Source organism: Anarrhichthys ocellatus, unplaced genomic scaffold (assembly GCF_004355925.1).
Source record: "Anarrhichthys ocellatus isolate YVR2014 unplaced genomic scaffold, GSC_Weel_1.0 scaffold2, whole genome shotgun sequence".
Lineage (NCBI taxonomy): Eukaryota > Metazoa > Chordata > Actinopteri > Perciformes > Anarhichadidae > Anarrhichthys > Anarrhichthys ocellatus.
This window is the reverse complement of record NW_022280032.1, coordinates 16,641,299-16,668,685: the sequence shown is the minus strand read 5'-3', so window position 1 is coordinate 16,668,685 and position 27,387 is coordinate 16,641,299. Positions and strand designations below refer to the sequence as shown.

The 27,387-nt window shown below is 43.7% G+C and overlaps 4 protein-coding genes across 5 annotated transcripts; all 4 read left to right on the top strand.

The window, feature by feature from the left end:
* The first annotated feature begins 901 nt into the window (after positions 1–901).
* Positions 902–6,027, top strand: panx2 (pannexin 2). The gene is made up of 5 exons (XM_031861017.1): positions 902–2,000; positions 3,350–4,464; positions 4,703–4,838; positions 5,170–5,355; positions 5,667–6,027. The coding sequence occupies exons 1-5, from the start codon at positions 1,772–1,774 to the stop codon at positions 6,020–6,022; spliced, it is 2,022 nt and encodes a 673-aa protein (XP_031716877.1). The 5' UTR covers positions 902–1,771; the 3' UTR covers positions 6,023–6,027.
* A 1,845-nt stretch (positions 6,028–7,872) lies between these two features.
* trabd (TraB domain containing) lies at positions 7,873–15,299 on the top strand. Of its 2 annotated transcripts, XM_031861039.1 has the most exons (10): positions 7,873–7,955; positions 8,505–8,545; positions 8,734–8,800; positions 10,260–10,426; positions 10,764–10,904; positions 11,037–11,147; positions 11,568–11,707; positions 12,078–12,250; positions 12,874–12,970; positions 13,049–15,299. In XM_031861039.1, the coding sequence occupies exons 2-10, from the start codon at positions 8,522–8,524 to the stop codon at positions 13,230–13,232; spliced, it is 1,104 nt and encodes a 367-aa protein (XP_031716899.1). In that variant the 5' UTR covers positions 7,873–7,955; positions 8,505–8,521; the 3' UTR covers positions 13,233–15,299. The 2 variants fall into 2 exon arrangements, with proteins under 2 accessions (XP_031716899.1, XP_031716890.1); XM_031861030.1 differs by lacking the exon at positions 7,873–7,955 and having other exon boundaries at positions 7,971–8,545.
* A 534-nt stretch (positions 15,300–15,833) lies between these two features.
* selenoo1 (selenoprotein O1) lies at positions 15,834–21,432 on the top strand. The gene is made up of 9 exons (XM_031861006.1): positions 15,834–16,542; positions 16,742–16,945; positions 17,049–17,226; positions 17,614–17,744; positions 17,889–18,166; positions 18,351–18,519; positions 19,157–19,342; positions 19,615–19,771; positions 19,985–21,432. The coding sequence occupies exons 1-9, from the start codon at positions 15,989–15,991 to the stop codon at positions 20,207–20,209; spliced, it is 2,082 nt and encodes a 693-aa protein (XP_031716866.1). The 5' UTR covers positions 15,834–15,988; the 3' UTR covers positions 20,210–21,432.
* Positions 21,433–21,536: 104 nt separating this feature from the next.
* Positions 21,537–26,786, top strand: mapk12a (mitogen-activated protein kinase 12a). Its single transcript, XM_031861051.1, has 12 exons — positions 21,537–22,271; positions 23,051–23,180; positions 23,388–23,446; positions 23,569–23,680; positions 23,785–23,814; positions 24,025–24,072; positions 24,269–24,383; positions 24,997–25,068; positions 25,255–25,334; positions 25,495–25,573; positions 25,663–25,836; positions 25,927–26,786. Exons 1-12 carry the CDS (start codon positions 22,153–22,155, stop codon positions 25,992–25,994), a joined length of 1,086 nt encoding a protein of 361 aa, XP_031716911.1. The 5' UTR covers positions 21,537–22,152; the 3' UTR covers positions 25,995–26,786.
* The last annotated feature ends 601 nt before the right edge of the window (positions 26,787–27,387 follow it).

Genomic DNA, 27,387 nt, shown 5'->3' with positions numbered 1-27,387 from the left:
GCCGAGCTGTATCTCTTTTGTAGCCGGCTGCGCGGGTCATAGCCAAGCGGGATGCTGTATGTAGCCATAGAATGTGGAATTCCCTCTTTAAACACCGGTAGCATCGTCCCACCTGAAGGGCATTATCCGGCTTACAGACAGCAGTGCAGCCTGTAGACGAGCAGCTAGAATGTGATGCTGCGCCTTTAAATTTTAATTATGCAAAGTTTATTTCCTCTTTCTTGAGACAGTGTTTGAGGATGTGGATAGTTACCTTGAATGCCACTGGACAGAGCAGTGTAAAATCTGTACTGTATGGTATGTCATGAGGGACAGCTATAACACCAATGACTGCAGGTTGTCAGCATTAACACATGCAGCTTTCGATATTTCTTCTGCGATGATTTTTCAAAAAAATCCTCTCCTTATGATCTTCCTCGCTGTGTGGGTGAGAGTCCCCTGTACTCATGAAACAGCAAGTTTCACTCGAGATATATTAAGTACACTTTCCAGCCCTGGATTGGAGCGCTTGGACTGAATTTCATAGATGCGTTTTTGCATCATAAGAGGACATTTAGAGGAGAGCAGAGGGAGCACTGGGGAGGGAAAGTAAAAGGGGAAGAAGGAGAGCGAGAGGTTGAGGGTTGTTTGTAAGAGCTGATGTACATACACACTCCTCACCGAGGACATTTACGTAACTTTCAAGTCAAATGAGCAAGCAGCAGGCGGCAATTTACTGCACAAGCATATGCCTGCTCATGTATGCACTCACGCGAGACATCCTAGCTGACTAGAGTGTGAGTTCACCTGACATCCCAGTGTGAACATGCTGTTCCACAGAGATATCGACCACCAGGAGTCCAGAGACGGGCCGGGGATGAATTGTGGAATAGCATAGTCAGCGTCCAAAAATAACTAAGGTTGTTAATTTTTCAAGACAAACAGAACGTTTGTCAAAATCACAGAATATATTCAGTTTTTTAGTGAATTCCAGGTTAGCAATCCCCCCCCCAGGAAATAAATTTGCCCTTTAGTGTCCTTGCGCGATCAAAGGCAAACATCCCCTTAAGATGTGACCACATTCACACACTCCACTGGTCACAGAGGGAGGATTAGTCGTCCTCAGCTACATGACTATACAGGATGATGGATGGGGACACAGAGCTTTCCTGAGGAAGGTATGAGACAATTCTAATTCACAATATGGCTTATTTAAAGATGGTTGTACTAATTACCTATTGTGTATATGTTCCCAGATATGGCATTGTGTACCACGCTGTACAATTTAACATACTGTCCCATCCTAACTGGTTATCTTTTCTTTCAGGAAAGGATTGGTCAGAGCTTCTCCTGTCCGAAGCCTGTGTAACAACTCTTCAGCCGGCAATCCCTCTCCCTGGGGATCACAAGGACGCCTCCTAAGCTCAGCCCATTCTTCAGCCAGCCACACAGAGAGTAGGGACTGAGGCCGGGCGCTGTCGAAATGGGGCAAAACAAAGGGATGTACATTAAAGAAGCCAAGCGAGGAGAGTGCTTCTGAACGCCATGCTTGTTCTTCAAAAAGAGAGGAGCTGTGGGAAACTCTAAGTGTAAAACCCAAAGCTCTGAGCGCAGACTTACACAATATGACCTGCTGCTTTTCCACACATGGTGACAGAGGCTGAAGTTGGCCACACATTTCTCTGTGTGTGTGCAAGTGTTTCACACTGTGTTGAGGAGTATTTAACTTCAGCGGGGAGGGTCTGGTCTCCTCTCCAGTCCAGAGGGAGGTTCTAGTGCTTTGTGTTTCCGGATGCAGAACATCCTCGATCAAAACTTAGACATGGCCACGGCTCTACTCGCCGGTGAGAAGCTGAAGGAGCTGATCCTGCCGGGTTCCTCTCAGGATGAGAGGGGCGGGCTGCTGGCCGGCCTCATGGTGCAGCTCAAACTGGAGTTGCCCTTTGATCGGGTTGTCACTATAGGGACGGTCATCATCCCCATCCTGCTGGTCACCCTCGTCTTCACGAGGAACTTTGCAGGTGAGACTTCTGCCACTAGAGGGGGTTCATTGCAACAGTAAACTGTCAAAGTGGCAGCAGCAACTGTATATTTCGAGATAGCCATGCAATGCTTTTGTGTCTTCTGTCACAGACAGTGATAAAACGAGATGTAAGCAGATTAGGCAAGGAAGGAAAAGGAGCATTTACAAGTGCATCACAGGAGCAGACAGAGAAAGCTAGAGAGGGCTAGAAAGGCTGGAGATAGGAGGGGTTAGAGGGCCGGCTGTGATGGGAGAGACGTTAGTTCACTGCTGAGTCAGGCTCTCTGCATAGCAGCAATAACCATCTGGGACTGAGCGTTTGAATCCAGCAGGAGAAAAAAAAAGTGGGTGTTTAGACAAGTTCTTCAGTGTTTCCTCACTACCGTGTTTTATTATGACATTTAGGGCTTTGCCCAACAAATTTTGAATGACTCAGCATCCTGCCCTCTGTGACTGGGACAAACTAATATCATTGCACATATTGTCTCGATAACCAGGAACATAAAAGAATACTGGCTGACTTTTCAAAATTACTTTTTCTAATAGTTTTCAGTACAAATGATAAGTTTATTTAGATAGCAAGTGTATCCTTTGTAAGTTCAAAAGATTAAAGTAGACCTGCTGCAGCCCTGAACCAGATAGAACTGATAGAGAACAACTTTGACAATGAAGTGCTCTCACTTCCTCTATCTGAGCCAGACAGACCATCATTTCAAAAAGTGTTATCAGAGACACACAGCACTTTGGGCTGAACAGATGAATATACAAGATTCTCTGAGATACAATGTTGATAAAAAAAAATAATGAAACAGATCACACAGATGAAAAACATTTGCTAGGAAATGTGAATGTGTTGCATTGAACACAAAATCCCCATTTTAACTATTATCTTAAGCACTGTGAAATGCAGGCGAGCACTGGCGTAAACTCTGTTTTAAACATCTGTTGCACTATGCAGAGTTACTGAATGGTTACATTTTGACCTACAGTATTCAGCGTAGTTCTGTGTATGCAGTTTCACAGTACAATGGATGATTGCAACAGATATTTCTGGTATGTGGTCCTCCTTTCACTTTCAAATAAGTGCTGTTGATCAAATTGTTAAACTGGGGGATTTCTTTCAACCCTTCTGTTTGTCTGACCTCATCTGTTTTCATCTTGCCAGATCTTGCCAATAAAACGTCATAATTGATAGGAGTGATGAGTGAAATTCTGAAACTAAGACCCAGGATGTAGCATTGTAGCATTCTTCAGTCAGATAATATACTCAATTTATATTATGAGCTACAATCATCCAAATGTTAAAGTAATGTTTGGGCTGACTCTTTCTATCTGTACTTTCCTCAGAGGAGTCCATATACTGTTACACACCACACAACTTCACCAGAGACCAGGCTCTATATGCAAGAGGCTACTGCTGGACGGAGCTGCGGGATGCTGTGCCTGGTGTGGAGTCTCATCTTTGGCCTTCACTCTTTGAACACAAGTTCCTGCCCTATGCCCTGCTGGCCTTCGCTGGAATCATGTACATTCCTGCTTTGGCCTGGGAGTTCCTTGCCTCTACGCGGCTCACTTCAGAGCTCAATTTCCTGCTTCAAGAGATTGATAACTGCTATCATCGAGCCGCTGAGGGCCGAGCCCCAAAGATCGAGAAGCAGATCCAGTCCAAAGGACCTGGCATAACTGAGCGAGAGAGGAGGGAGATCATCGAGAACGCAGAGAAGGAGAAAAGCCCCGAGCAGAACCTGTTCGAGAAATATTTGGAGAGACGGGGCGAAAGTAACTTTCTGGCTAAGCTATACCTGGGACGCCACCTGGCTATTATCTGCCTCAGTTCCATCCCCATTTCCTACCTGAGCGCCTACTATGCCCGCCAAAGGCAGAATGAGTTCACCTGTGCGCTGGGTGAGCCGCCAGACGTTAGCAGCTACTACGAGCTGAAGCTCAGGGTCAACTGTAAGCTGCCTGCTGTGCAGCTGCAGCGCATCATGGCTGCAGTAGATATCTCTCTGCTCTGCACCATGAATCTCATCATCCTGGTTAATTTGCTGCACCTGTTTGTGGTGCGCAAGTCCAACTTTGTATTTGACAAACTGCATAAAGTGGGTATTAAAACACGGCGCCGCTGGCAGAAGTCTCAGTTCTGCGACATCAACATCCTGGCCATGTTCTGCAATGAGAACAGGGACCACATCAAGTCGCTCAACCGGCTGGACTTCATCACCAATGAGAGTGACCTCATGTATGACAATGTAGTCAGGCAGCTGTTGGCTGCGCTCGCACAGTCCAATCATGACGCTACACCCACTGTGAGGGACTCTGGGATACAAACACTCGATCCTAACATGGACCCCTCTGAATTTGGAGTGGGAGAGATGGCCGGGGAGCCGCTGGTCATCAAACGGCCCCGCAAAAAGATGAAATGGATCTCGGGCTCAAATCCTCTTCCTCAGTCGTTCAAGGTAAGGCCTGAGTTGCAATTTATCAACATTTATTCAGCATTCAATGCTAGCAGAGGACAAAACATTCTACTGTGCTCTTGAAACTACAAGAACTTGTTAACTGCAGCACAGTAGTTCATATGAACATGGACTTCCATAAAGGCCTCTTTCTCTATAGAGGCAAAGGAAGTGGCCCTCTACTGAAGTTTAAGCTGTGACATATTGACCTGTATTTGCATTTTTTCTGTCCTTCGTAAAGGAACCTCTTACCCTGACACGTCTAGAAAATAACACCAAGCCTGAAAAACCCAAACCAGTCAGAAGAAAGACAGTGGCAGACAGCTTCATTGCACCACTTCTGGATACCAAGAGCACACAATATCCTGCAATAAAAGGTATCTAGTGCTATAAATAGTAAGTCTGTGAAAATGTTTATTTAAAGCCATGCTCATCAAAATTCCTATATTAGCAATGGATCCCGTGAAAGGGATTGCTCGTAGTGACACACCCACAGACAGCTATCATCAAACTCTGCAGTTCCTCTCAGTTTTAACGAACTTTAAAACCAAAACAATTTGCGTCTTTCAGATATTTGCTGTTGGTTTTACGGCCCACAACTCAGCTTTCAGCTTTCTGTGTTGTTTCCAGATGCACGCTTTTTTGGATGACATGCTTTTTTTCTGTTTTGTTCTCCTTTTAAGTCAGACTGTTCATTTTGAATCGTAGATTTGAGTGGGATGGAGAAAAAGCACACTCGCAACTTCTCTCTGGACGTCCACCCGTACATGCTGACCTTTCGTAAGCCCAAGGTGGAGGCCACAACCGCGGAGCCTCTTCCCTCAGAGCACAACATGGATACAGTATACCTTAAAGGCACACACACTATTGTTCACGTGTCTGGTGCCATTACAGGTAAGCCTGATCTCTCCTTCACAGTTGCTTTTTCTGGTTCAGGGTTGAATTCATCACATTTTACTGGTCAAATATTAAAGGAATTAGTTTGCAGCTCCCCATCTCATCTAGTTGCACCTTGCATATGCCTGCAACCACAGCCTGGTCCAGACAATGGGTATGATATTTGTGACATGTTGTTAAAATGCGCTGACCCTTGAGAGTATGAGTATAGATGTTGTTGTTTTTTTAAAAGGGTTGAACTGCCTATACTTTTATGTTTTCACTTGACAATTCGATGATCTCCTCTACTTTCCTTCTTGTCGCTTCAGAAACGAAGGTTTGCTCTCCAGAATCGACCAACACTGCCTTTGCTACGATGACACTACCCACCACAACTTACGTAAATGGCGTGAGCCCGAACCCTCCCTCCAGCGAGGACCCCCTCAGTCCCAAGTCCTCTCCTCCTCTTCCTCCTCTTCCTCCTCTTCCTCCTCCATCTCCTCCAAGGGAGCCTCCCACCCAAATGGAAAACCCTGAGTGCGACCCACCACCCCTTACTAGAGCCCCTACACACCAGCTGCTGAGTATACATCATACTCTCTTTGAGGAAGAAGAGGATGAAGAGCACCGTAGGGACAGACTGGCAGAGAGACCCGGGGAGCTCATCGCTGCTGGGGAATGTTGAAGGAGGAGAAGAAGAGGGACACTTACACCACACTCTGCACACATGACCACCATGTCAATCACAGCTATCAACAGCCACCTCTAGTCTTTAACTCACACACTTCTGTGATGGGTGGATTGGGCCGTGAGGAAATGACATGGAACCCTCGTCGTAAAAGCAAGCGGGCTCAACTTTTTAGATAGGAAAATTACTCAGTGAGGATAAGACAAACGTTTGTGTGTTTGATAATGTTGACCAGAGTATTGCTGTAGGTTACGATGTCACGTTGATGCCTCAGGATGACTGTGTACAGCTAAACAGCCTCCAATGAAACCAGCAGTGATTCAACAGGGTGCTACAGTGCAGGGTCAAACAGCTATAATAAAAAAGGCTTAAAATGAAAGGATGAGAGATGAATGAGCGTTCTGAAAAGAATAAAAAGATACACACTTTACAGATGCATATCTGCAAAGAAGACTGCATTATAGCTTCAAGCAAAAATGTATTTCAAACACATATGATAGCGCTTAGTCCCTTTATCCCAATAGCCAAGTAGAAAGGTAGCTCACGCAATACAGTTGAGATCTGCACAATTAATATGCAAAAGATCACAATATATTTGTGGCAATAATGTATGCGCTTGCAGCATCATATTTCACAGAACGCTATACGTGTATAGACACTGTATATGATGTGTTTGTGGGGTGTTACAAACAAATATAGCACACGTTTCATGGCTTTGACATTTCCATTTCACCATTGATTAGGAACGTGTATCAGATCTTGACTCGACTATTTGCACGTCATTAATAACAGGTAAATTGGCATATTATATAAAGGAGCAGCAGAAGAACAGAAGGTGGGCTGTGAGGTGACGTGCAACTACAATATTGCTCAGAGAAACTGACGGATTTGTCCAACAGGTACCAGATATCTGAGACAGAAATGCAGCTCTAATATGATGAACGGAGCTGGACTCAGAGTATGTGACATTTTGTGTTCTGCTGTGATGTGAAGTGAATGAAGTGATGAGAAGATGTTAAATCGTGCCTCACTGGAAGGTTTATTACATGATGAGTAAGCTTTTCATAGCCATCTGCGACACAATCTCAACTTCTTTCGGTAGTTCTGTCTTGTCTCACAATGTGCCAATATCTGCTCTAAGAAGGAACTAATAGTTAGAATAGTTGGTCTGTTATTTGTAGTAGAAACCGAGCCTATAAGGTATGTCAGCACTTTTCACAGGGAAAGAGTGGACACGGGGATGGGGGTCTACCACAACCTCTCCATACACATTTCTTGCAGCTGCATACACGATTACAGCAATTTCATTGAAGGAACTGCGTGCACTGACATACATCAATATGACATATACTGTAGAAGACATTAGTACTGTGGTTCAGGGGCTTACCTACATGATCGGTAGACCTATGCATACTATACTCGTCTTTTTTTCTGGGGCATTCAGTAAACATACACTTTTTTCCCATTACACCAATTATCTTCGAGTGGGGATATCAAATGATCCACCTCATTGTCACGACACAGGTTGGCACAAACTCTCCTTGTTGGACTACTCAAGCACACTAAATGCATCCAAAAGCACTTTAAGACTTGTAGCACGAGTGCGTGTGAGAGCATGTTATATGTCGAAACACAACTCTGCTTATAACCGATTTTCTGTGTAGATTTGAACATTGAGACAGTAAAGGACGTACATCTGTGACAGTCTAGTGGAAACGTGGAGAAAAGAGTCCAGACTTTGATTGTACTGTGTGAAATGTTATAACGGAAAGTGATTAAAAACATTTTCACTTTAAAAATAAATGTACGTGTCCCAGCAATCGTGGACTACATGTACCAGAATGCACTGCGGCTGTCAGATTCAGCCGAGCACTGTAATGCTACTGCTGTACTGGCGTGGAGTACACTGACACACGGGCAGGCTTGCTCAGTAAGTTGTGCATATTTGTTTTTAGACAACTATTGTGTATGTTACCAAACATATTGTACCTGATAATGGCGGCATTTGTTGTCGTAAAACCGTTTCAACGGGTATGATTTGACGACATTCTTACCGGATTTGCTAGCTTACATTAGCTTGAATTAGCTGTTATCATCATCCGGTAGCTAGCTCAGACCAATGAGTCCACAGGAAGTGCTCAGTGTTCAGCAGTGCTGTACCTTGAAGGTAACGTTAGCTAGTTTGTAAACCGGCCCTGGCAAGTTACTTCTTATTCAGTTGTGCAAAACTCTTGTGTTGCTAACATTTAGTCGTAATAATGGCCTCGTCGGAGATATCGTTCCTCTTCGATTTTACAGTTAATAAATGAGTGACAGTCGCTACTTTTCCCATGAACGTTGTGGTGTCACAATTGTTTGCTACGTTTAGACCTCACACGTAAAGCAACGTCAGCAGTCAGTAACGCTGCACTACAGCTAGCTGTGTCCGTGAACGTCTCACTGTAACACATGTCTGCGTCCTGCTCTCTGTCACACGCAGCTTTCAGTGCTTCAAACATGGATCAAGACAACAATTCAGAGGTTTGTAACCCTTACAATACGTTATCAAACATTGCCATTTGAACTAGCCCTGAGTATTTACATAACTATGTGAAATCAGCCCGCTTTTCTCAAACTGGCTCGGTTTGGAAAGGAATATCTCTTAATCGTGCACTGATGTAAATATTGCCCCTGTCAAAGATATAGTTTGGTGTTTTTATGTCTGACAGGATGAGTCAGTCGGCCCATCGGAGGACCCATCAGAAGAGGAACTGCCTTGTGTACCTGCAGGGATCTGTACGTGTTTTTAATTACAGTGTGTATGCTGAAAGATAGTGTGATACCTCTTTGGTTGTTTGGCATGTCATGTCGCTGTTATGCAAAAGTTCAAGTCATTGCAGCGGCCTTTTTTATTATATAATCACATAATAATTATAATTTCAGATCCAACTGAATGTGCTAATGATTTTAATTTAGATAAATGTCTGTTGAATCACTATCTATCGCAGAATGAGGTAACACAAAGGTGATTGATCCAACATCAACTACAGACAATGAAACTTAAAAAACAAGTGAACGTGAGAACCTAAATAAATAGGGCGGCCGATTGTTTCTATTTTCACATTGTGGTTTCTCGTGATCGCCAGTAAGTGATCTGAGCTTTGAACTTTTACGTTTTTAAGTAGCAGAGTTAAAGTTAAGTGATTATTTATAAAGGACTGTGGACATTTAATTCAAATTAACTAAATATTAAAAACTTAATAGCAATTTAAATGTTTCTATTCAAACGTCGGCTCCCTTTTTAAAAGTGTGCGTCATTGCTTGGTGCGACAATATACCAGCTTTTAACGGAACATGATGCTCAAATCATGTCCGACCATAACAAGGGCTGTACCTAATAGTTTGAAGCTTCATTCGTAACATTGACATTCAAATTGAATTATTATTAATAACTTTCAGAAACTCTCTTCCCCTTTCTCTGTCACTGTCGCTGTGTCACTGTCCCTCCCAAAAGTCAAAATCTATTTTATAAAAACAGATGTAATCATTTTCATAATTCACAACATGTTTTCATGCTTAGTGCAGGGAGGCTCGCACCTGTTTTAACAGGAAAGTCTAGCAGCAATCTTACAGCACCATAAATTACATTTATATAACCACAATAACAAAAAAAACATATTTTCGTCTTTTCTATCAGGTTGATAACGTCAGTAAATATAATGTAAGACATTCAAAGCTAAATTCAAAAGCCACAACAGAAGCTTCTGATATAAAATATTAAAAAAAGACATTTGACACAACCATATCCATGCTTTAACTACTCTTATGGAGCGCAGAGATAAGTTTTGATGTGCAGGCATATAGAGAACGGAGATGCGGGGCTCAGCGGGCGAACGTGCTGCTCCACCAGAAACATCTCTAAATGCACAGTAGGGCGCTGATTCTAGAGATTATTTGATAACATCATACTTCTGATGATGGTAAGTTAGTTAAGATTGCCTTAATATCAAATATCAGCTTAGGAAAAACCAATCATCGCTCATATCGTCAGTTGTCTATATTCAGCTACGGCTTAAGTGCGGCCAAATAGTTCAACTTGTAACTAAGTAAAATATACTGTTCAAAGTTGCTTAAAAATGACAAAATATCCTTGTTTTTAATATTTCATAGTTCTTACAGAAAGACATCAAGCACTATAGTCGTCCTGCTGTGTTTGTGTGCCCCTTTAATAACTGTCTCTGTTGTTCCCGTGTAGCGGACGGTGACGCAATGGAGCTGCTTTGGCAGTTGCGATCCCAGCGCCGCCAGTCGTCCCCTGAGCTCCCAGAGACGGTGACCCGTCTCACTGCCCCTGATGGCAGCCTCCTGTACCTGGTGGGCACCGCCCACTTCAGTGACAGCAGCAAGCAGGACGTGGCCACGGTGAGCCAAAGACAATTTACAACAGGACTTGTACAGCAGACTCTGCCACTTACACCCTCTTTAAAATGTGAAATGCTGTGAAATAGTCGAGTAACTCTCTGAATGTGGAGAAGCGCTGTAGAGTAGCACCTTTTGAAGATTAGTTAGCACCATCTGTATATGCTGTCAGTACAAGATTGGCATTCCTCAGTATAATCCTGTCTTTTCTTCCACATTGATGACATTGGTTTATTTTCTCTTCACTTCCTTCCTCACTGCTCATTTGCCATTTCTCTCTTCCTTACCCTCTTGTGCTTTCTTATTCTGTGTCTGTCACTTGTCTCACATACCCACACAGATGATCCGCGCTGTGCAGCCAGACGTTGTGGTGGTGGAGCTGTGCCAGTACAGGGTGTCGATGCTGAAGATGGACGAGATTACACTGTTGAGGGAAGCCAAAGACATCAACCTGGATAAGGTTCAGCAGGCCATTAAACAGGTCAGGCTTTCAGGATGATGGGAATTACCAATGTGTGAAAAACAGCGAGAGCAAATACAGCTAAGTAATGGTGTTGTTTTGATATTTCTTTCTCTGAATGCTTATTTTGTTTCTGTCCTCTGTGTTTGTTAGAATGGGCTGATGTCTGGCCTCATGCAGATTCTCCTGCTCAAAGTTTCAGCTCACATCACAGAGCAACTGGGCATGGCTCCTGGAGGAGAGTTTAGGGAGGCCTTCAAAGAGGTAAATCACACACGAAACTAACATTGTGCTTGCAAGATTCAAGTCAGTAGCATAGCGTGCGGTTGACAGACAGTAAATATAATCTGACAGTGTGTTAGACAAAGAGCCACGTCACTGTTCCCTAACCACTATCAGTATTTTCACAAACGCATGAGAGGCCGCAGCCCGACGTAGCTAGTTGGAAAGCGAATGGCATGTGAGACGATCGCTTCTATGTGTCGTTATGTTCCAGCGTATTAATTTAAAGCGGTGAACAGACACTTTAACTGGAACTGCTTAGCTGCTGTCCGTTATCAGTAATTAATAGACACCCTGCAGCCAATCAGAGTCAAGTCTTCACCCAAACCATGTATGGATGCTGGATATAAGTTTCAGTTTATTTCATTCTGTTTTTAAATTATTATTTTTCTTTCCACACAGGCTGGACAAGTGCCGTTCTGTAAGTTTCACCTTGGGGACCGGCCCATCCCTGTGACGTTCAAGCGAGCCATTGCAGCTCTCAGTCTGTGGCAGAAGGCCCGTCTGGCGTGGGGTCTTTGCTTTTTGTCGGATCCAATCAGGTACAAGTTCACCGTCGGCCCTTTTCGTCACACCACACTGTGTCGTCAGACTGTCTCTCTCAATATCTACACACCACATGATCGACAAATCTTACTTGAAGTTTTTTGCATAAAGTGATGTGTCCATCTTTTTAACATCTATTAGATTGAACCTGTTACATTCTCTGATGTGTAAAACGGAGAGCGCTTCAAGAACATAAATGCAAACTGTAATGGGATTTTGAAAGAAATAGTACAGACTTCATTCGGCCCATTTTACTGTTTGTTTGTTCCTCATTCTGTACTTAATACTGTGTGAAGAGAAAGAAATGTCTTCCCCTTTCCTGTGTGGCGACCAACAACTCTGTTGGACCGTTTGTCGTGTTTTCAGTAAAGAAGACGTAGAGAAGTGCAAACAGAAGGACCTGCTGGAACAGACCATGTCGGAGATGATCGGCGAGTTCCCCGCTCTCCACCAGACCATCGTGGCTGAAAGAGACATCTACCTCACGCACACGCTCCGCCAGGCTACGCGCTGTGTGGAGGCCCCCCGTACTGCTCAGAGTGCGTATACAACTGTTCAATAAGCTCGCAATCACAGTGTTCTTATTTGTAGATTTTCAGCTTTCTAATCCTGTCTGTATGTGCGTACAGTTGTCTTACTTATGCATCGCTCATTAGAGTTGAACATTTAAATTCTTTGAGTGTTATTGTTCTTTTTAAATGTATCGTTAGAATTGTTTCTGAGCTTGATAAAGTTTCTTCCCCCCCCCCCCCTAACAAGAAATGTTATGTCATCAAATTTGTTCCACAATTCTTGCGTAATTTACCAACCGGTAATGACAGCATGGTTTGAGTGCTACAGAGGCTGATAATGAAAATGCTGAGTCATATTGTGTTTAAAAAGGGTGTACATTTTGAACTTTGTTTCACAGAAACAGTGGGACATTTTTTCGCTGTTTTACTGAGCTTAAAAACAAATGTTTGCATTCATGGTGAGACCACAGGAATTCATGCTCAGCAGTGCGTTTTGTCAGGATAATTTATGCATCGTCATTTATACTGAAATCCATCCCTAAAGCATTGGATGATTCATTTCTCAGTCGAGAGATGACCCGTGGTTTCATCAGTGTTGAAGAGAAATATAAAGAATATGTGGTTTATGTAACCGAATATTTCCTTTATAGAAGTGCCTGCTGTGGTGGTGGGAGTCGTCGGGATGGGTCACATCCCCGGCATAGAGAGAAACTGGGAGAAGCAGCTCAACATAAATGAAATCATGAGGTGAGTTCAGGAAACATTCTTTAACTGTGTCTGGATGATCTCACAGCTGCTCAGTGTGTCTGTCTGTCTCTCCCTCAGTGTTGCACCCCCCTCCCGTTTTGGCTGGGTGTTGCGCACGGTCATAAAGGGCGTCGTGGCGGGAGTGCTGGGATATGCCTGCTACCGTGCTGGAGGGACTTTGGGTCGAGCCCTCCTGTCTTCACCTACAGTCCTATCTTTACTGGAGACTCTGCAGCCACCCGCTGCTCTCAGCCAACAGTGACATGACCTCTGACCTTTTGAGACGATGCATTTTTCACCAATAGCCTTAAAAAACAGGAGGTGGGGCTGGAGGAACGGTTTCACCAGCACACACTATGAACTAACAAGGATTTCAGGGGGGTCAAGAGCCTCCCACCCCGCATATGATGTCCCTGTAGACGCAGCAGGGCCGTACTGCCAAAGAAACCGTGACAGTACTCTTCGCTTTCTTCCACATTTTGTGCGAATCCTGCATTTTGTAAGGTCTACAAATGCCAATAATTTCTTTTGAATAGATTTACAATCCCCCCATCGTACCTTTTTTAATGATTTAATTTTAATTTGACAAGTATCATCAGAATCATCTTCAGTCACGTGCCCTGATGCGACTGAACCATTTTCCAAGAGGCACGCTTTTCTAACGCTGTCTCTTTATTCCTTCCTCCTCTCTGGTGCCTGACAGCAATTTTGGTAATTAGCCCATTTCAAGTCCAGCACTTTATAACGGAGTCTTGTACTGTACATGCAGCTTATGGATGGGGAGACGAAGGTACAATGTCAAGTCAGTCACTATACTCATAAATACAATCTAGGAGTAAGCTTGGTGCATAGAGTGACCATCATGGTGTGAGATAAATGTAAAATAAATCATCTTCTTAATTCTTGAAAAATCTACTATTTGAAATAAGACACAAGCATTCCCCGTGTGCACGGTGCTGTCCACGTCAACAGACAAGTGCCTCATGTTGCAGTAGGAAGGAATGATGAAAGGGAACGGAAAAAATAAGTCTGTGCATCTTACACATACTACAACCAAATGGTCAATGCAATTTTCTAGTATTCTGTCTTTATATAGTTATGATGGACCTTTTTTATATATAAATACAGTTCCCCTTAAAATAGCCCGTCTACTTTGTGTTGGCTTCCGGTGAGAAGACGCCATAGCCCCTTCATTTTATGATCGTTCATACTTTCAACAGGACGATGCAGGACGGGCTTAATTAAGTGTGCCTCAGGATGAGCAAAGCATTCGTCTTGTAATTTGTATATTTGATTGTACCTCCAGTATAAAGCAGCCTCACAGATTGGCTTGAAGTGGCTCCATCTGTGAGTAAGTTGTTCATACTTGAACCAAAAATATGCATGTTGTACAGAAAGACATCTCCTGAGAACATCTGTCATTCAGCGCACCAGCTGTTTGTACTTTTATGATGTGTGCATTATCACTTGCCAGTTGGATTGTTGAATGAAATAGATGATAGAAATGAAATTGGTTTGTTTTCCTTCTCATTGAGTATTGAACTTGACTGTAATGATTTCTCAGTGGAACTTTGTTATGGACTTGTTTTGATTACTGTGAAAGAAATGGACAGTTTAGGTTGGTGAGTTTGGAGGTAAAGCCTTACACTGCTATCACTGCTGCCTTTGACCCTCAGATTACCAACACTGACCTGTATTCATAGTACAGAGCTTCTTATTGCACGTCTAAAAAAAAAAAAAAAAAGAAACCAGTAAGACATGCCTGGAGCTTTAAGTGGAAGATGACCCAACACATCAAATCTTCTGAACAAAGCATTAACAAGGTTGCAAGGGCATGAACCAACATATTTTCCAAGCATTCCTAATATTTTCTTTTAAGTGATTTTATGTACAGTACTGGAATTATTTAGATGTATTTAAAAGAGCTATGACAGTAGATCATGTGCTGTCTTTCGTTTGTGAAATGGTCCAATGGACTCGTATGGGACTTGAGTAAAAGGAGCATTGCTCCACATGATTAAGTCATCTACACATTAAACTAACTCAGATAAACTGTCTTCCAATTGATTAATCAGTTATCTTGCTTTAGAGATGAGGATATTGGGAACAGATGTAGTCATGACTCTGTCCCTCAGCCGTATAATACATTCAAACGTTGTGTCTGTGTCCGTCCCCACATTATGTCCAAAGGTTTGTTCTATTGTATGTTGGAGAATTGCCAAGAGAAAACTGTATGAATGTGTCCTTGTGTGGTATTGTCATTGTTACCAAATTCATTCTGTAATGAATTATGAAACAGTTTTCAGTAAAGATAAACTATTTACCTCAAGAGTGTTGCTTTTTTTTTTTTTTAAAGAACCTGTTGCATTAACTGCCAAGATTTGAATGCAGTCAGTGATGAATACATTTCCTGGAGTCCAGTTATTTCATTTTATTAAAATGCTGTATGTTGCTGTATGTTTTGGTTGATTTTAGATAAGATAGAACTTTATTAATCCTGAAGGAAAACTTTGTGATGGAGATTGATCAATTGATCAAGAAACAATTGAGGAAAAATATATACGTATATAAACAATAGAGTAAGTATTAAGTGTACAGCAATAATAAGAGTAAGATGAATTTAGTAAAATAAACTAAAATAGGAAAAAGTAAATTAGAACAACATAAGAATAGAAACAAGAGTAAAAAGTATAAGAAGAAACACTAACACCAGTGGCTAAGAAAACTAACATGATATAAAGAATGGAAACATTGTACATTATGTGATGTGATATTTATTCAAGTAATAACGATAACAATATGATCTCAACCTTGTTAACTTAGCTTACATTGACTTTAGTGTCGGCCCAAATGGTTCCGTGTTCAGTGCGTGTGTCCGGACAAATAAGGATGTAACACAGTCTGTCTCGCAAACTTCCGCTAAAATCAGCAGGATTATGAAAGCATGACTTGGGCCTACATTGTAACTGCGCCAATGAACACAAACAGCCAAACAAGCAGACAGATGGCCCTGTTTGGATGGCTTATTTAGGACCTCGGCTCGCACCGTCACGCATCTTTGTCCCCGGTGTGTCCGCCTTCAGACTCCTCGGTACGGTCGGAATGGCCGACATGGGTCTGGCGATGAGCCGTTCCCCGCTGGAGCAGCTTGACTTCGACAACGTTGCCCTCAAGAAACTCCCTATGGACTCGTCCGAGGAGCCGGGGGTGCGTCAGGTGAAAGGAGCGTGCTTCTCCCGGGTGAAGCCACAGCCGCTGACCAAGCCCCGGTTCGTGGCTGTGTCACACGAAGCCCTGGCGCTGCTGGGGCTCAGCGGAGAGGAGGTCATGAACGATCCGCTCGGGCCGGAGTACCTCAGCGGATCCAGAGTCATGCCTGGATCCCAGCCCGCTGCTCACTGCTACTGCGGACACCAGTTCGGACAGTTCGCCGGGCAGCTGGGCGACGGGGCGGCCTGCTACCTGGGGGAGGTGAAGGTGCCAGCCGGCCAAGATCCCGACCTGCTGCGGGAAAACCCGAGCGGTCGGTGGGAGATTCAGGTGAAAGGAGCTGGGTTGACTCCTTATTCCAGGTACAAGGGTTTGTTGTTTCTGTAGTTTTAGCAGGATTCATTTTCTTATACTCAGAGATGTGAAACCATGGAGAAATACTTTGATTCCCTTCTTTTTTTAAAGCTATAAGCCTACAGATCATTTGAAATAGTATAATAATATCTGCAACTTAATTCTATCTGGATACTGTTCTTTATGATGTTATTCTGTCCTCCATAGACAAGCTGATGGCCGTAAGGTCCTGCGCTCCAGCATAAGAGAGTTCCTGTGCAGCGAGGTGATGTACTTCCTGGGTGTTCCCACCACCAGAGCCGGCTCCGTAGTGACCTCTGACAGCCGGGTCATACGAGACGTCTACTACAGCAGGAATCCTCTCTATGAGAGATGCTCGGTGGTCGTCCGTATTGCCCCCACCTTCCTCAGGTGAGGGCCGATTGTACCCCACTGTCATCTACCGTGGACGTGTGAGCTCCTCGAGATGTACATGTGACAGTTGTTTTGTCTCAGTTGTGCGCTCTCTGTGCAGGTTCGGATCCTTTGAGATCTTCAAGCGGGCCGACGAGCACACGGGCTGCCAGGGTCCCAGCTATGGACGGGATGAGATCCGAGGTCAGATGATGGATTACGTCATAGAGACGTTTTACCCGGACATCCAGCGGAATCACCCAGAGAGGGTGGAGAGGAACGTGGCTTTCTTCAGAGAGGTCAGGGCACATGAGTCGCACAACATACAAATCTCAGCCGGTGAAAACGGCTCTCGAGTAACGACTGTTAGGCTTACACGTTTTCCTACGTGTACTCAAATCGGCAGGTAACAGATTCAAGGTCTGACGTTACAGGTCGGAGCCAAGAACATTTGGATCCTCTTACCCTGTTAAGCTGACTGCCTGTGCTGAGTCACTGGGACATCGACTCAATATGAGATTAAGACATTAACACGGCATGAAACTCTGGATACAGACTTTTGACATTTTCCTCATCTTATTAGTAGGAATTGCAGCATTCATACTCCCCATGGGTTGTTTTCAGATGTTTCTGGAAATCCAGAACAACCCTCTAATGTGAGATTACGGTCTTGTCGCTGTCTGTAGGTGATGCTCCGCACGGCTCGCCTCGTGGCTCAGTGGCAGTGTGTGGGTTTCTGCCATGGAGTCCTGAACACGGACAACATGAGCATCCTGGGACTCACGCTGGACTATGGTCCATATGGCTTTATGGACAGGTCAGACATTTGCAGAGTGTTTTAGCCAATAGGTCTGATTGAACAGTTATTGTGTTGTTATTTAATATTCATCATCATACAGGAGTAGGTGGAAATGATTGTGAAACAGTAATCACAAGACCCAACTTTCCTCATCCCTCTTAGGTTTGATCCAGATTTCATCTGCAACGCCTCCGACAACTCCGGCCGATACTCCTACCAGGCCCAGCCAGCTATCTGCAGGTGGAACCTGGTGAAGCTGGCGGAGGCGCTTGCTCCAGAGCTGCCACCGGACCGGGCTGAGGCCGTTATGGACGAGTACCTGGATCTGTATAACGGCTTCTACCTCGAGAGCATGAGGAAGAAGCTGGGCTTACTGAAGAAGGACGAGCCAGAGGATGAGCTCCTGATCACAGAGCTGCTGCAGACCATGCACAACACAGGTGGGATGGATTATAAAGCAGTATATGTTGCCTGGTGATAAGAGTCTGATGAGAGAGCGTCTCCTCTAGTGAGAGGCAAAGAGTTTGAGAATACAATTCGTACATGCAGTGCTGAATATAAAACAAATGGAATAGTCACTGGTGCCACATCAATGTTATAACCTTTCCCGTGTCCTTCCTGCAGGTTCTGACTTCACCAACACCTTCCGTAGCTTGAGTCAGATTTCCTGTCCCACTGAGGGGGAAAGTGAAGGAGAAGAGGAGCTTGTCAGGAAAGCCACAGACCTCCTGCTGGAGCAGCGTGCCTCCTTAGAGGAGCTCAAGGCTGCAAACAAACCCACTATGGATCCACGGTGAGCTAGCCACGCGTGCTGCATGTTTTATAAACACACTGTGTTTTGTCTATTTCATACCATCACAGAAAGCAAACATTAGTGTTTACTGTACTGTAGATATTCATGGGTGCCAGAAAATGAAAGATACTATTTGTACACCTTGTCGTCGAAACTTGTATATGATGAACAAAAGAAGTACGGTAATGTTGCCGTGATTTAATTGAGCAGATGTATAAGAAAAGCAAAAATATTAGAAATGATGTTCATCCTGTCCAACATTTTTGTTTTGTTTGGTGTGATGCACATTGTAGCCTCCGGGTGCCGCTAGTGGGGCGTTATATTACTGGTCTTGTGTATTCTATGTGACTATATATTATCACCATCTTTACTATATTAACGTAGAACAGTGCATCAGTTCAAGATGTCTGAAAACAACATTAACTGAGTCTTTGGTCAGTTCAGGGCAGAGGTAAAAGCTGTAATGACAACTTAGAGTAATGAGAGTAACACCTTTAAATCTGTTCTCTGATTTCCTGCATGTATTCCTGTGCATATAAACAGTCAGTGGACCAATCGTGTCTTTGTTTTGCTGCACAGGCAACCCAACATGCCAATAAATCATCTAACCGTTGTGTTTTCTGTCTGCTGATGACAGCGAGCTGGCGATGCTGCTCTCTATGGCTCAGAGCAACCCGGCACTGTTCCAGATGATCTCAGACAGGACGTCAATTGCGAGGCAGTTAGACAGACTCAGCAAACTGAAAGACCTGATGGAGACCAGCCAGGAAGAGCTGAAAACCCAACAGGCGGAGGAGTGGAGCCGCTGGATCACACGCTATAGGTGAGAATTTTTTTTGGGGTGGGGATCATGAGTGGATAAAGGGAGGAAGGCAACATTTAGGAAAACGAAAAGATGAGGAGGAAAAACAGCTGGCACATATAACAAGAGGTAGAGGGTGGAGGGACTACATGGACCGGATAAGAGCTTTGTGGGTGGATGGTCATGGGTGGAAGTGTGACTGATAAAGGGGGCGGACAGACAGAAAGAAGAGGAAATGGGGCGTTGAGTCTGCCATTGCTCAGACTGAGCGTTTTGCGTTATCCCTTCCACAGGAAGCGTCTGGCTCGGGAGCTAGAAGGCCAGAGTGACGTGCGGGCCGCGCAGGAGGAGAGGGTGAGGGTGATGGACAGCACCAACCCTCGCGTGGTGCTCAGGAACTACATCGCCCAGAATGCAATTGAGGCTGCTGAGAATGGAGACTTCTCTGAGGTCAGTCTTGGACTTTTTGGACTGTTGTGCATCTGAGGTAGAGAAGTTTTTTAGACCAGTTTTTTTGCATCGAGAGCGATTTCAAAGCAGCAAAACTAAGATTTGAATGCAGTCAAGTTACAAACGCAATTCCCTTTTGTTCTCTTTATTTTCAGTGTTTCACTTTCAGGGTGTTTACCTGCTCTCACTTCTCACTTCCTCTCTGTGCTGCAGGTCCAGCGAGTCCTCAAGGTTCTGGAGAAGCCTTTCTCTCTGCAGCCAGGTCTGGAGCTTCCCGTGTGGGTGGGCGGCGGCGGCGGCGGCAAGGCCACCAAACAGGGAGAGAGGGATGAAGGAGAGGACCAACAGCAAGAGGCGGCCTCTACGTCCACAGACAGAAACCCTGTTCCCTATGACAGCAGGCCCCCAGCTTGGGCCCATGAAATCTGTGTCGCATGATCTTCGTAATAACTTCCCTGATTGTTTCGCTTTCCTGCCGAAAATGATAAGAGTTTATTGCTCTTTTAGTTCACATTTGTGCTTTTTTTTTTTTTAATGTCCCTTCCACTTTATGTACAACTCTCCATTACTTCGGCAGGAAGCGTCAGGGAAGTTAGCATGAGGCACGACATCCCATAGGCTACCTAGCTGAACCAAAGCAGACAGGCGGTGGGTTGAATTTAGGGGTACAAATGCATAGAGATACAAATATGATGTTGCCATGTGAGTTTAAAATATATTCAGCAAATCTGAAATGTGCCATGAAATGGCTTTGAAGTGATTAATTCCCTCCATTGCCTGACATTCCTGCTTAAAACAACACCAGAATTGACTTGATGAGGAAATTGATAGATGAGGAGTTTTTTTTTTAAGGCAGATTTCTTTTAAATCTCCTTGAATGCAAGATGCATTAAGATAACTGGCACACAACAAAAGATGGCAGAAAAAATACATCCAAAGACATTTTGGGAAAGACGTTATTCTTTTGACTTTACAAAGAAGGCCCTCAGCTCGTTCCCTGTCTGCTTGGTGTTTGACTAGCTATTAATGACGACTCAGACAACAAGTCCTACAGTGACCTGTCTGACTCTGACAAACTGTGAGGTGCCACCTCAACATATACCAAATAGTGTGTGTGTGTGAGAGAAAAGATGATGATTTTTGGGCATGTATTTGGGTGAATGGGAGTGATTGCACTTGATCCAATAAGCCGCAGTAGATCAACACACAATACTGTTTATTGTCACATAATATAAATAATTGCTTTTCGCCTCCGTCATAGCACTGCTTTATAGGCATAGAGCCACAACCACCACTTTTGTTACCTAACATGTAAAATAAGCAGTGACTAGTGAATCTAGAGTCCAGCAAAGGAAAATGGGAACTGTGTGTTTAAATTAGGCTATTTTAGTCGGGTTGTGATTGTGTAAACCTAAGGAAAGATGTCTTTAATCTGTGATGCCTCAGCACTAATCATAACATGCCATACTTGAAACATGATCAATTTGTTAGTTTGGCCAATCAATTTAGATTAGTTGTCAAAATTGGACGATTAAAACTGAACATTCGCACAAAAAAGTGGCAGAATTGACATGAAAGGAAATTGTTTCAAAGTTGTATTTTTCCTAATAAATATGGACTGTATGGTTGATCTCTTCCCAATAAACTGAGCAGTCAATAGACGTCATGGCCTCTTTGTGCCAAGTACATACCTGGCATAGCTGCCTTTTCATTCCGTGAACTCGACTCCACCTCCACATTTCTGTGTTGCCTAACGTTATACTTGATGTTACCATTAGATTGCTCCACTCTGGTAACAGATGCACTTTAAACTCGTCCTCTTTGTGTAAATGCCATATAGGCCGAGCTGATACAATCTGACGTTTTCAGTTTCTTTATAACACTACGGTGTCCTTGACTCATTTAAGGTTCCTCTAACCACGTAGTTGTATTTCTGCAGCCCGGGGTGTCAGTAATGCTCATGTCCCAGCAAGTCTCAGACATTTGCTTCCCTGCTCGTTCTCAAAGAGCAGAGGAACTACACACGCACACAGTACACGTTGCCATTTAAAGGCAAGCGCTTATTAACAACTCTTTGAAGTTGCTATCCAAACTGCGCGCACTTACCAACGCATTTCAAAGTAATGTCAGCTTAGTTACTCGTATTATTCACATTCCAGTCTCCTTTTCACCTTTAATTGTAGGCCTCACGCGGGACTCGGGAGTGGCTTTTTGTGACCCGAGGGTGCGCCCTGAGCGGCTGACACGCAGAGCTGCGCAATGATCGAGGGTGAGAGCATAGGTGGGATCTGGAACAATGGGTGTGTAGCGACGGAAGAGACACAACAGCCAAAGAAGAACCTCTCCTGGACGCTTCATTTGATTTTTGTTTAATAAATAGGATGTCCAAGCGAATCAGACCCGGCTATTACCGCCAAGACGTCAACAAAACCTCATGGGAAGTACCGGAGCGGTACCGGGAGCTGAAGCAGGTGGGGACCGGGGCGTACGGGACTGTATGGTAAGTGGAGTCTGCTAAACTGGGGAGATGGATACAACACGGGTCGCGCAGCGGGTTTATGGGGAGCAGCACGGTGACAAAGAACGCGACGGGACAGATGGTGCCGTCCAGGCAGCCGCGCGGTGCCACGGACCAAACAAAAGAAAAAAAGTACGCGCGCTCCGCTGAACACATGCTGCTTCACTTCCTTATTTGATGGGGAGACACTTGCAGCCATAGCTTCGCCTCACGGAAATCATCCCTGTCACCCGCAGCCAAGTATTGTGTTATGTAGAGCACATGGGTGGCTCTTTGAGAAATAGGTGCGCTCGCTCACCCAAGTTTTGTCGACGCATAACAATGAGGAGCAGCTATATTCAGGCCACCTTGTGCGTGTCGCAGCATGCGGTCCCTTTGTTATTAACCCTGTGGGCGGGCACTAAACTGCCCCGGACTGACTCAATGCAACTTAATAACACATGAACAACTCTCAAAAATTGTGGTCGGATACGAAGTGGAGATGGAGCCGCCTGCTTACAGCCATCACTGCTGGAGTACAGGCAGGGACGTACCGGGACATATGAGTACTGGGGATGGGTGAGGGGGCAGGGGGAGGATGGGTAAATACAGGTTCGTGCAGTCCTGATCAGAAGATAAGGAAGATCTTCAGTTACACATCAGATCAGGGGATGGAAGTGTGTTGCCCTGATCACAGCAAAGTTCCTAAAATGTGCTAATTGTTTCCTCATACTGGTAATGTTGCAGAACAGCTGATGTTCTGGTTTTATTCTCACCCTCAGCTCAGCAGTGGACTCCAGAACAGGAACCAAAGTGGCAATCAAGAAGCTGTACAGGCCGTTCCAGTCGGAGCTCTTCGCCAAGCGGGCCTACAGGGAGCTGAGGCTTCTCAAACACATGAAACATGAAAATGTGAGCGTCAGCATGATTGTTAGTTATGTGGTCCAGGCCCGCAGGGGATGCACAACTATTTCTGATTACATTAGTGCACTTTTACAGTTCTGACTTGATGACGTTGTTGACAAGCAAAGCAGCTTAAAATGTAACTAGAGCACGAAGCATTTACTTGTTAAGAATGGACCAAAGGCGTAATACATGGTCTATTTCTGTCTGGTGCAGGTGATCGGCCTGTTTGATGTTTTCACCGCTGACCTCTCTCTGGACAGATTCCATGATTTGTAAGTGCTCTTTCTTGCTTCTGCCACTGCAGCAGGACAGTATTGATCTATATCTGGAAATGATTTCAAAGTTGCATCCGGTTGGGAGTTTCCCACTCATAACGTGTACTTCTTCCTCAAAGTTATCTGGTGATGCCGTTCATGGGGACAGATCTGGGGAAGCTGATGAAGCTGCAGAAGCTGTCAGAAGAGAAAATTCAGTATTTGGTTTATCAAATGCTCAAAGGGCTCAAGGTGGAGCACTCTCCTTTATTTGTTGATTGTGGACAATTTATTACTTTACTACCTGAGTTTATTGGTTCTGTTGATTAAATCCCTGTTGTATTCTTTTATTGCAGTATATTCATTCTGCTGGAATAATTCACAGGGTAAGTTGTGTGTTATATTTCCACTATGTATGTATGTGTGGGATAAAGAGTACGTTCAAACATTGTTATCAAATTGTAACAGGAGCCGGTGCTTCCTGTTTACGAACTTATGCCCTCACCATTTTATTACACGGCTGGATTTTATTTTCCTCTTGCTGCTTTGGTACAGACTCACAGTCACAATTGGTCTTTTCACACGGGTAATTGCAGGACCTCAAACCAGGAAATCTCGCCATCAACCAAGACTGTGAACTCAAGGTACAGTTGTACACATCCTGATAACCCAAACACCCATCCTGTGCCTTCATTTCAAGATATTTCATTTGATGGAGTTACAGTTTAAAATGGACAATCTGTATCTTTATCCAGAATGTCTTTTAACGAGGCTCATTATAAGTAAGATGTTGATGCTGCTGTGTCTAACCCGACTGCGTTTCATTTTGCGTTCTGTCAGATCTTGGACTTTGGTTTGGCGCGGCAGACAGACAGCGAGATGACGGGGTACGTGGTGACTCGCTGGTACAGAGCCCCAGAGGTCATCCTGAGCTGGATGCACTACACGCAGACTGGTAATGAAGAGCTAATTAAAGGGAGAAAAAAAAAAACCTGACATCTTTCATCAATGTGTGGTCATGTTCAGTGCTCCCCATTAGCGCTGCATTCATTGTTTTAGTTGTTCTCACTTGCCCTCAGCTTCGGGCTTCTGCTTCAGCTAGTGATTTACTACATTCCCCAGAATGATTTTCACATCCCCTAGAGTTTTGTTGCTTTGTTTCTTCATTTAAAGATTACGAGCACGTGCATTCTAGTCTATCGAGGCAACAGTCAGTCAAGACAGTAACACTTTTTCCTCTTTTCAAAGATAGATTTATCTGTATGATTGTGAACAGTGAGTCTATTTAATTGTAAATATGTTTGAAAAATAACTACACAAAATGTCTTTGTTTTAAAGTGGTTGGATGCGGTGTTAAAAAAGATCTTTGTTAATTTGAGTCAGGTGGTATTATGTATTTCCCACTAGGTGGTGATCTCTTAACACTTTACCTTCTGTTGCAGGTGCGTTTTTAGGGAATGCATGCGTCTTTAGCTGCTGATCACTAGCCCACAATGTCTTATAATTGTATGTTGCTTAAGATTGTAACAAAACATCTGAAAAGTGTTTGTTTTCTGCTTCTTTCTCAGTGGATATTTGGTCCGTGGGCTGCATCATGGCGGAGATGCTGCAAGGAAAACCTCTTTTTAAAGGCAGCGACCGTATCCTTTCACCTCACTGACGCTTTTACACAGAAATTCATAACAGCAATTCGTAGCAAATTCATAGTGCTGAAATTTCATAGGAGTGTAGTTTTTGGCAGGATCAAGTAAAATTTAACAATTATCTGAAAGAATTATCTTGTAAACGTGACCAGTCACATTTGACCCTTGACCCCCGTTCTTCAGACCTAAATCAGCTGACTGAGATCATGAAGCTCACAGGAACACCGACTCAGGAGTTTGCATCAAAACTAGAATCTGACGACGTGAGTTCAGACGCATATAGAAACTTAAGCATACACTCCCTGATTTTGTTGTAGCAACATATCATGCCCCCAAATCTACTGAATTCTAGGAATTGGAAGCACAATCGGGCAAAATCTGTGGGTTTGTGCTGCATTAAAATTGACTAATTTCTTTTCTTAGGCCAAAGGCTACATCAAAAGCCTTCCAAAAGTGGAGAAGCAAGACCTTCAGAATGTGTTTTCTACAACTAATCCACAAGGTAAGATGTGCTCATTCTGGCCAATTGATGCATTTTTCAGTTTGACAGTCAATCTGAGATTTGACTTTCCGTTTCCCCTTTTTCGTCAGCCGTGTCCGTGCTGGAGCGCATGTTATTGTTGGATCCGGAGAGCAGGGTAACCGCTGCGGAGGCTCTCATACTGCCTTACTTCACTGAGTTCAGAGAACCAGAGGACGAGACGGTAGCACAGCCGTATGACCACTCGTTAGACAACACGGAACAGTCCTTGGACCAGTGGAAACGTAAGGATGAAAGGGAGGAGGAGCTGTGAAGGGGAAAGGAACAAGAAGAAATTAGCTGTTTAATGATCAGTGCTGTGCTTCTTTCTTTAGGTCACACCTTCACAGAGATCTTGACCTTTAAACCAGTTGTGCCAGATTCCAAGGAAACCGCACTCTAAGACACATTCCAGAGGTGCAGCGCGGGACAGAATAAACTATCATGTCTTTTTGTTAAATCTTGAGCTCAACTGGGAGAACTCTTTAATCACAAGGCTCTATGAATGCCTTTGGATCCAGTTCACAATTGTCTTTTAATTGCAAGCTGTCATGTTTTTGGATTTGTCATTCAACATCATGTTGGTCCAGTAGCTTTCTTCTTGACTTTAGCATCAGACCTTTCCATCATGTCCTACAGTGCTGAGGATGATAGTTAAGTTGCTGTAAATCAGGTTTTAATATTCTTTCATAAGTAACTAGGTTATGGGGTGTATTACTTCAGTTACTTAGTTCAATTTCACTTCAGTGGTACATATATGTTGTATGAGTTTTTTTTCGTTAGACTACCTACGATGTAATATGTTGTTTTGTGAAGTAGACTACATGTCCTTAAAAGACATTTAATTGGCATTATTTGGACGTCCTTGTGTGCGTGCATCTGTGTGTGTCTGTGTGTGTGTGTGTGTGTGTGTGTGTCTAGTCTACATGTCTGCTCTTCTGACCTCGTTATTCCTCCCAGTGGCCTAAAGATAACGACAAAACAAATAAACTGCCCAGCTGCTAATCGTACGAAATTCATCCCAGCAGGTTGTGCACAAACATTCACATTGTAATTTCACACCAAGATCAGACTTACATCCAATGTTTTTGTTTTTTTTAAACACAGAAAGTAGCACAAAACACAGTCTATGTTGATTTGTGAATGAATGTACCACTCATGCATTTTTTTATATCATTAAAGACTCCAATTATGAAAATGATGCATGTGTTGTTGTTTTTTTCTTTTCTTGGATTTTGCCTCATCATGGCTCTATAAAGTATTCAAGAGATGCAGCAGAGGTAGAGATATCTTGATTTTAAGTTTCTGTTGGGAGTTAAGCAGCAAGCTATAAAAGGGCTGGTTCCTACATTACCCATAATGCAACCAGTGGCATATTTTGCTAGATCCTTCCTGTCTGGTAAATACCCCCAAACTTGTAGTTTACGAGTCCAGGCTGCGATAAACCACAAACCATGCTATGACTAATAAAATCACATGTATGTGTTAAATTGGCAGAATTCCCCTATAAATGACAATATTGCATGTTTCATATTTATCCATCCGTTAAGGCACTTTTGTGTTGCTCATATTAACTAACACTAGGTGGCAGCACATAAACAAGTCATGACCAGGCTGCGTCTGGAGCTCTTGAGATGGTGATCGGTCCACCACTTCAGGTCTAGACTGAAATATCTTGACACGTTTGCAGATACACAGAGATGATGATGACCGTGGTGATCTTCTGACTTTTCATCTAGCACCACCAGCAGATAAAAGTGTTTTAAATTATCCCGTGAAATATTTCCAGATCTAGT

Excerpts from the sequence above, each read along its gene's own strand:
- trabd (XM_031861030.1), top strand. The coding sequence starts at position 8,474 with ATGTCTGCGTCCTGCTCTCTGTCACACGCAGCTTTCAGTGCTTCAAAC. Across the intron at positions 12,251-12,873 it reads GGCCCCCCGTACTGCTCAGA|AAGTGCCTGCTGTGGTGGTG; the intron begins GTGCGTATACAA and ends TTTCCTTTATAG. Across the intron at positions 12,971-13,048 it reads AACATAAATGAAATCATGAG|TGTTGCACCCCCCTCCCGTT; the intron begins GTGAGTTCAGGA and ends TCTCTCCCTCAG.
- mapk12a (XM_031861051.1), top strand. The coding sequence starts at position 22,153 with ATGTCCAAGCGAATCAGACCCGGCTATTACCGCCAAGACGTCAACAAA. Across the intron at positions 23,447-23,568 it reads CTGGACAGATTCCATGATTT|TTATCTGGTGATGCCGTTCA; the intron begins GTAAGTGCTCTT and ends TCTTCCTCAAAG. Across the intron at positions 25,335-25,494 it reads CAAAACTAGAATCTGACGAC|GCCAAAGGCTACATCAAAAG; the intron begins GTGAGTTCAGAC and ends TTCTTTTCTTAG.
- selenoo1 (XM_031861006.1), top strand. The coding sequence starts at position 15,989 with ATGGCTTATTTAGGACCTCGGCTCGCACCGTCACGCATCTTTGTCCCC. Across the intron at positions 18,167-18,350 it reads GCAGACCATGCACAACACAG|GTTCTGACTTCACCAACACC; the intron begins GTGGGATGGATT and ends TCCTTCCTGCAG. Across the intron at positions 19,343-19,614 it reads CGCTGGATCACACGCTATAG|GAAGCGTCTGGCTCGGGAGC; the intron begins GTGAGAATTTTT and ends TCCCTTCCACAG.
- panx2 (XM_031861017.1), top strand. The coding sequence starts at position 1,772 with ATGCAGAACATCCTCGATCAAAACTTAGACATGGCCACGGCTCTACTC. Across the intron at positions 4,465-4,702 it reads CTCTTCCTCAGTCGTTCAAG|GAACCTCTTACCCTGACACG; the intron begins GTAAGGCCTGAG and ends TCCTTCGTAAAG. Across the intron at positions 4,839-5,169 it reads ACAATATCCTGCAATAAAAG|ATTTGAGTGGGATGGAGAAA; the intron begins GTATCTAGTGCT and ends TTTGAATCGTAG.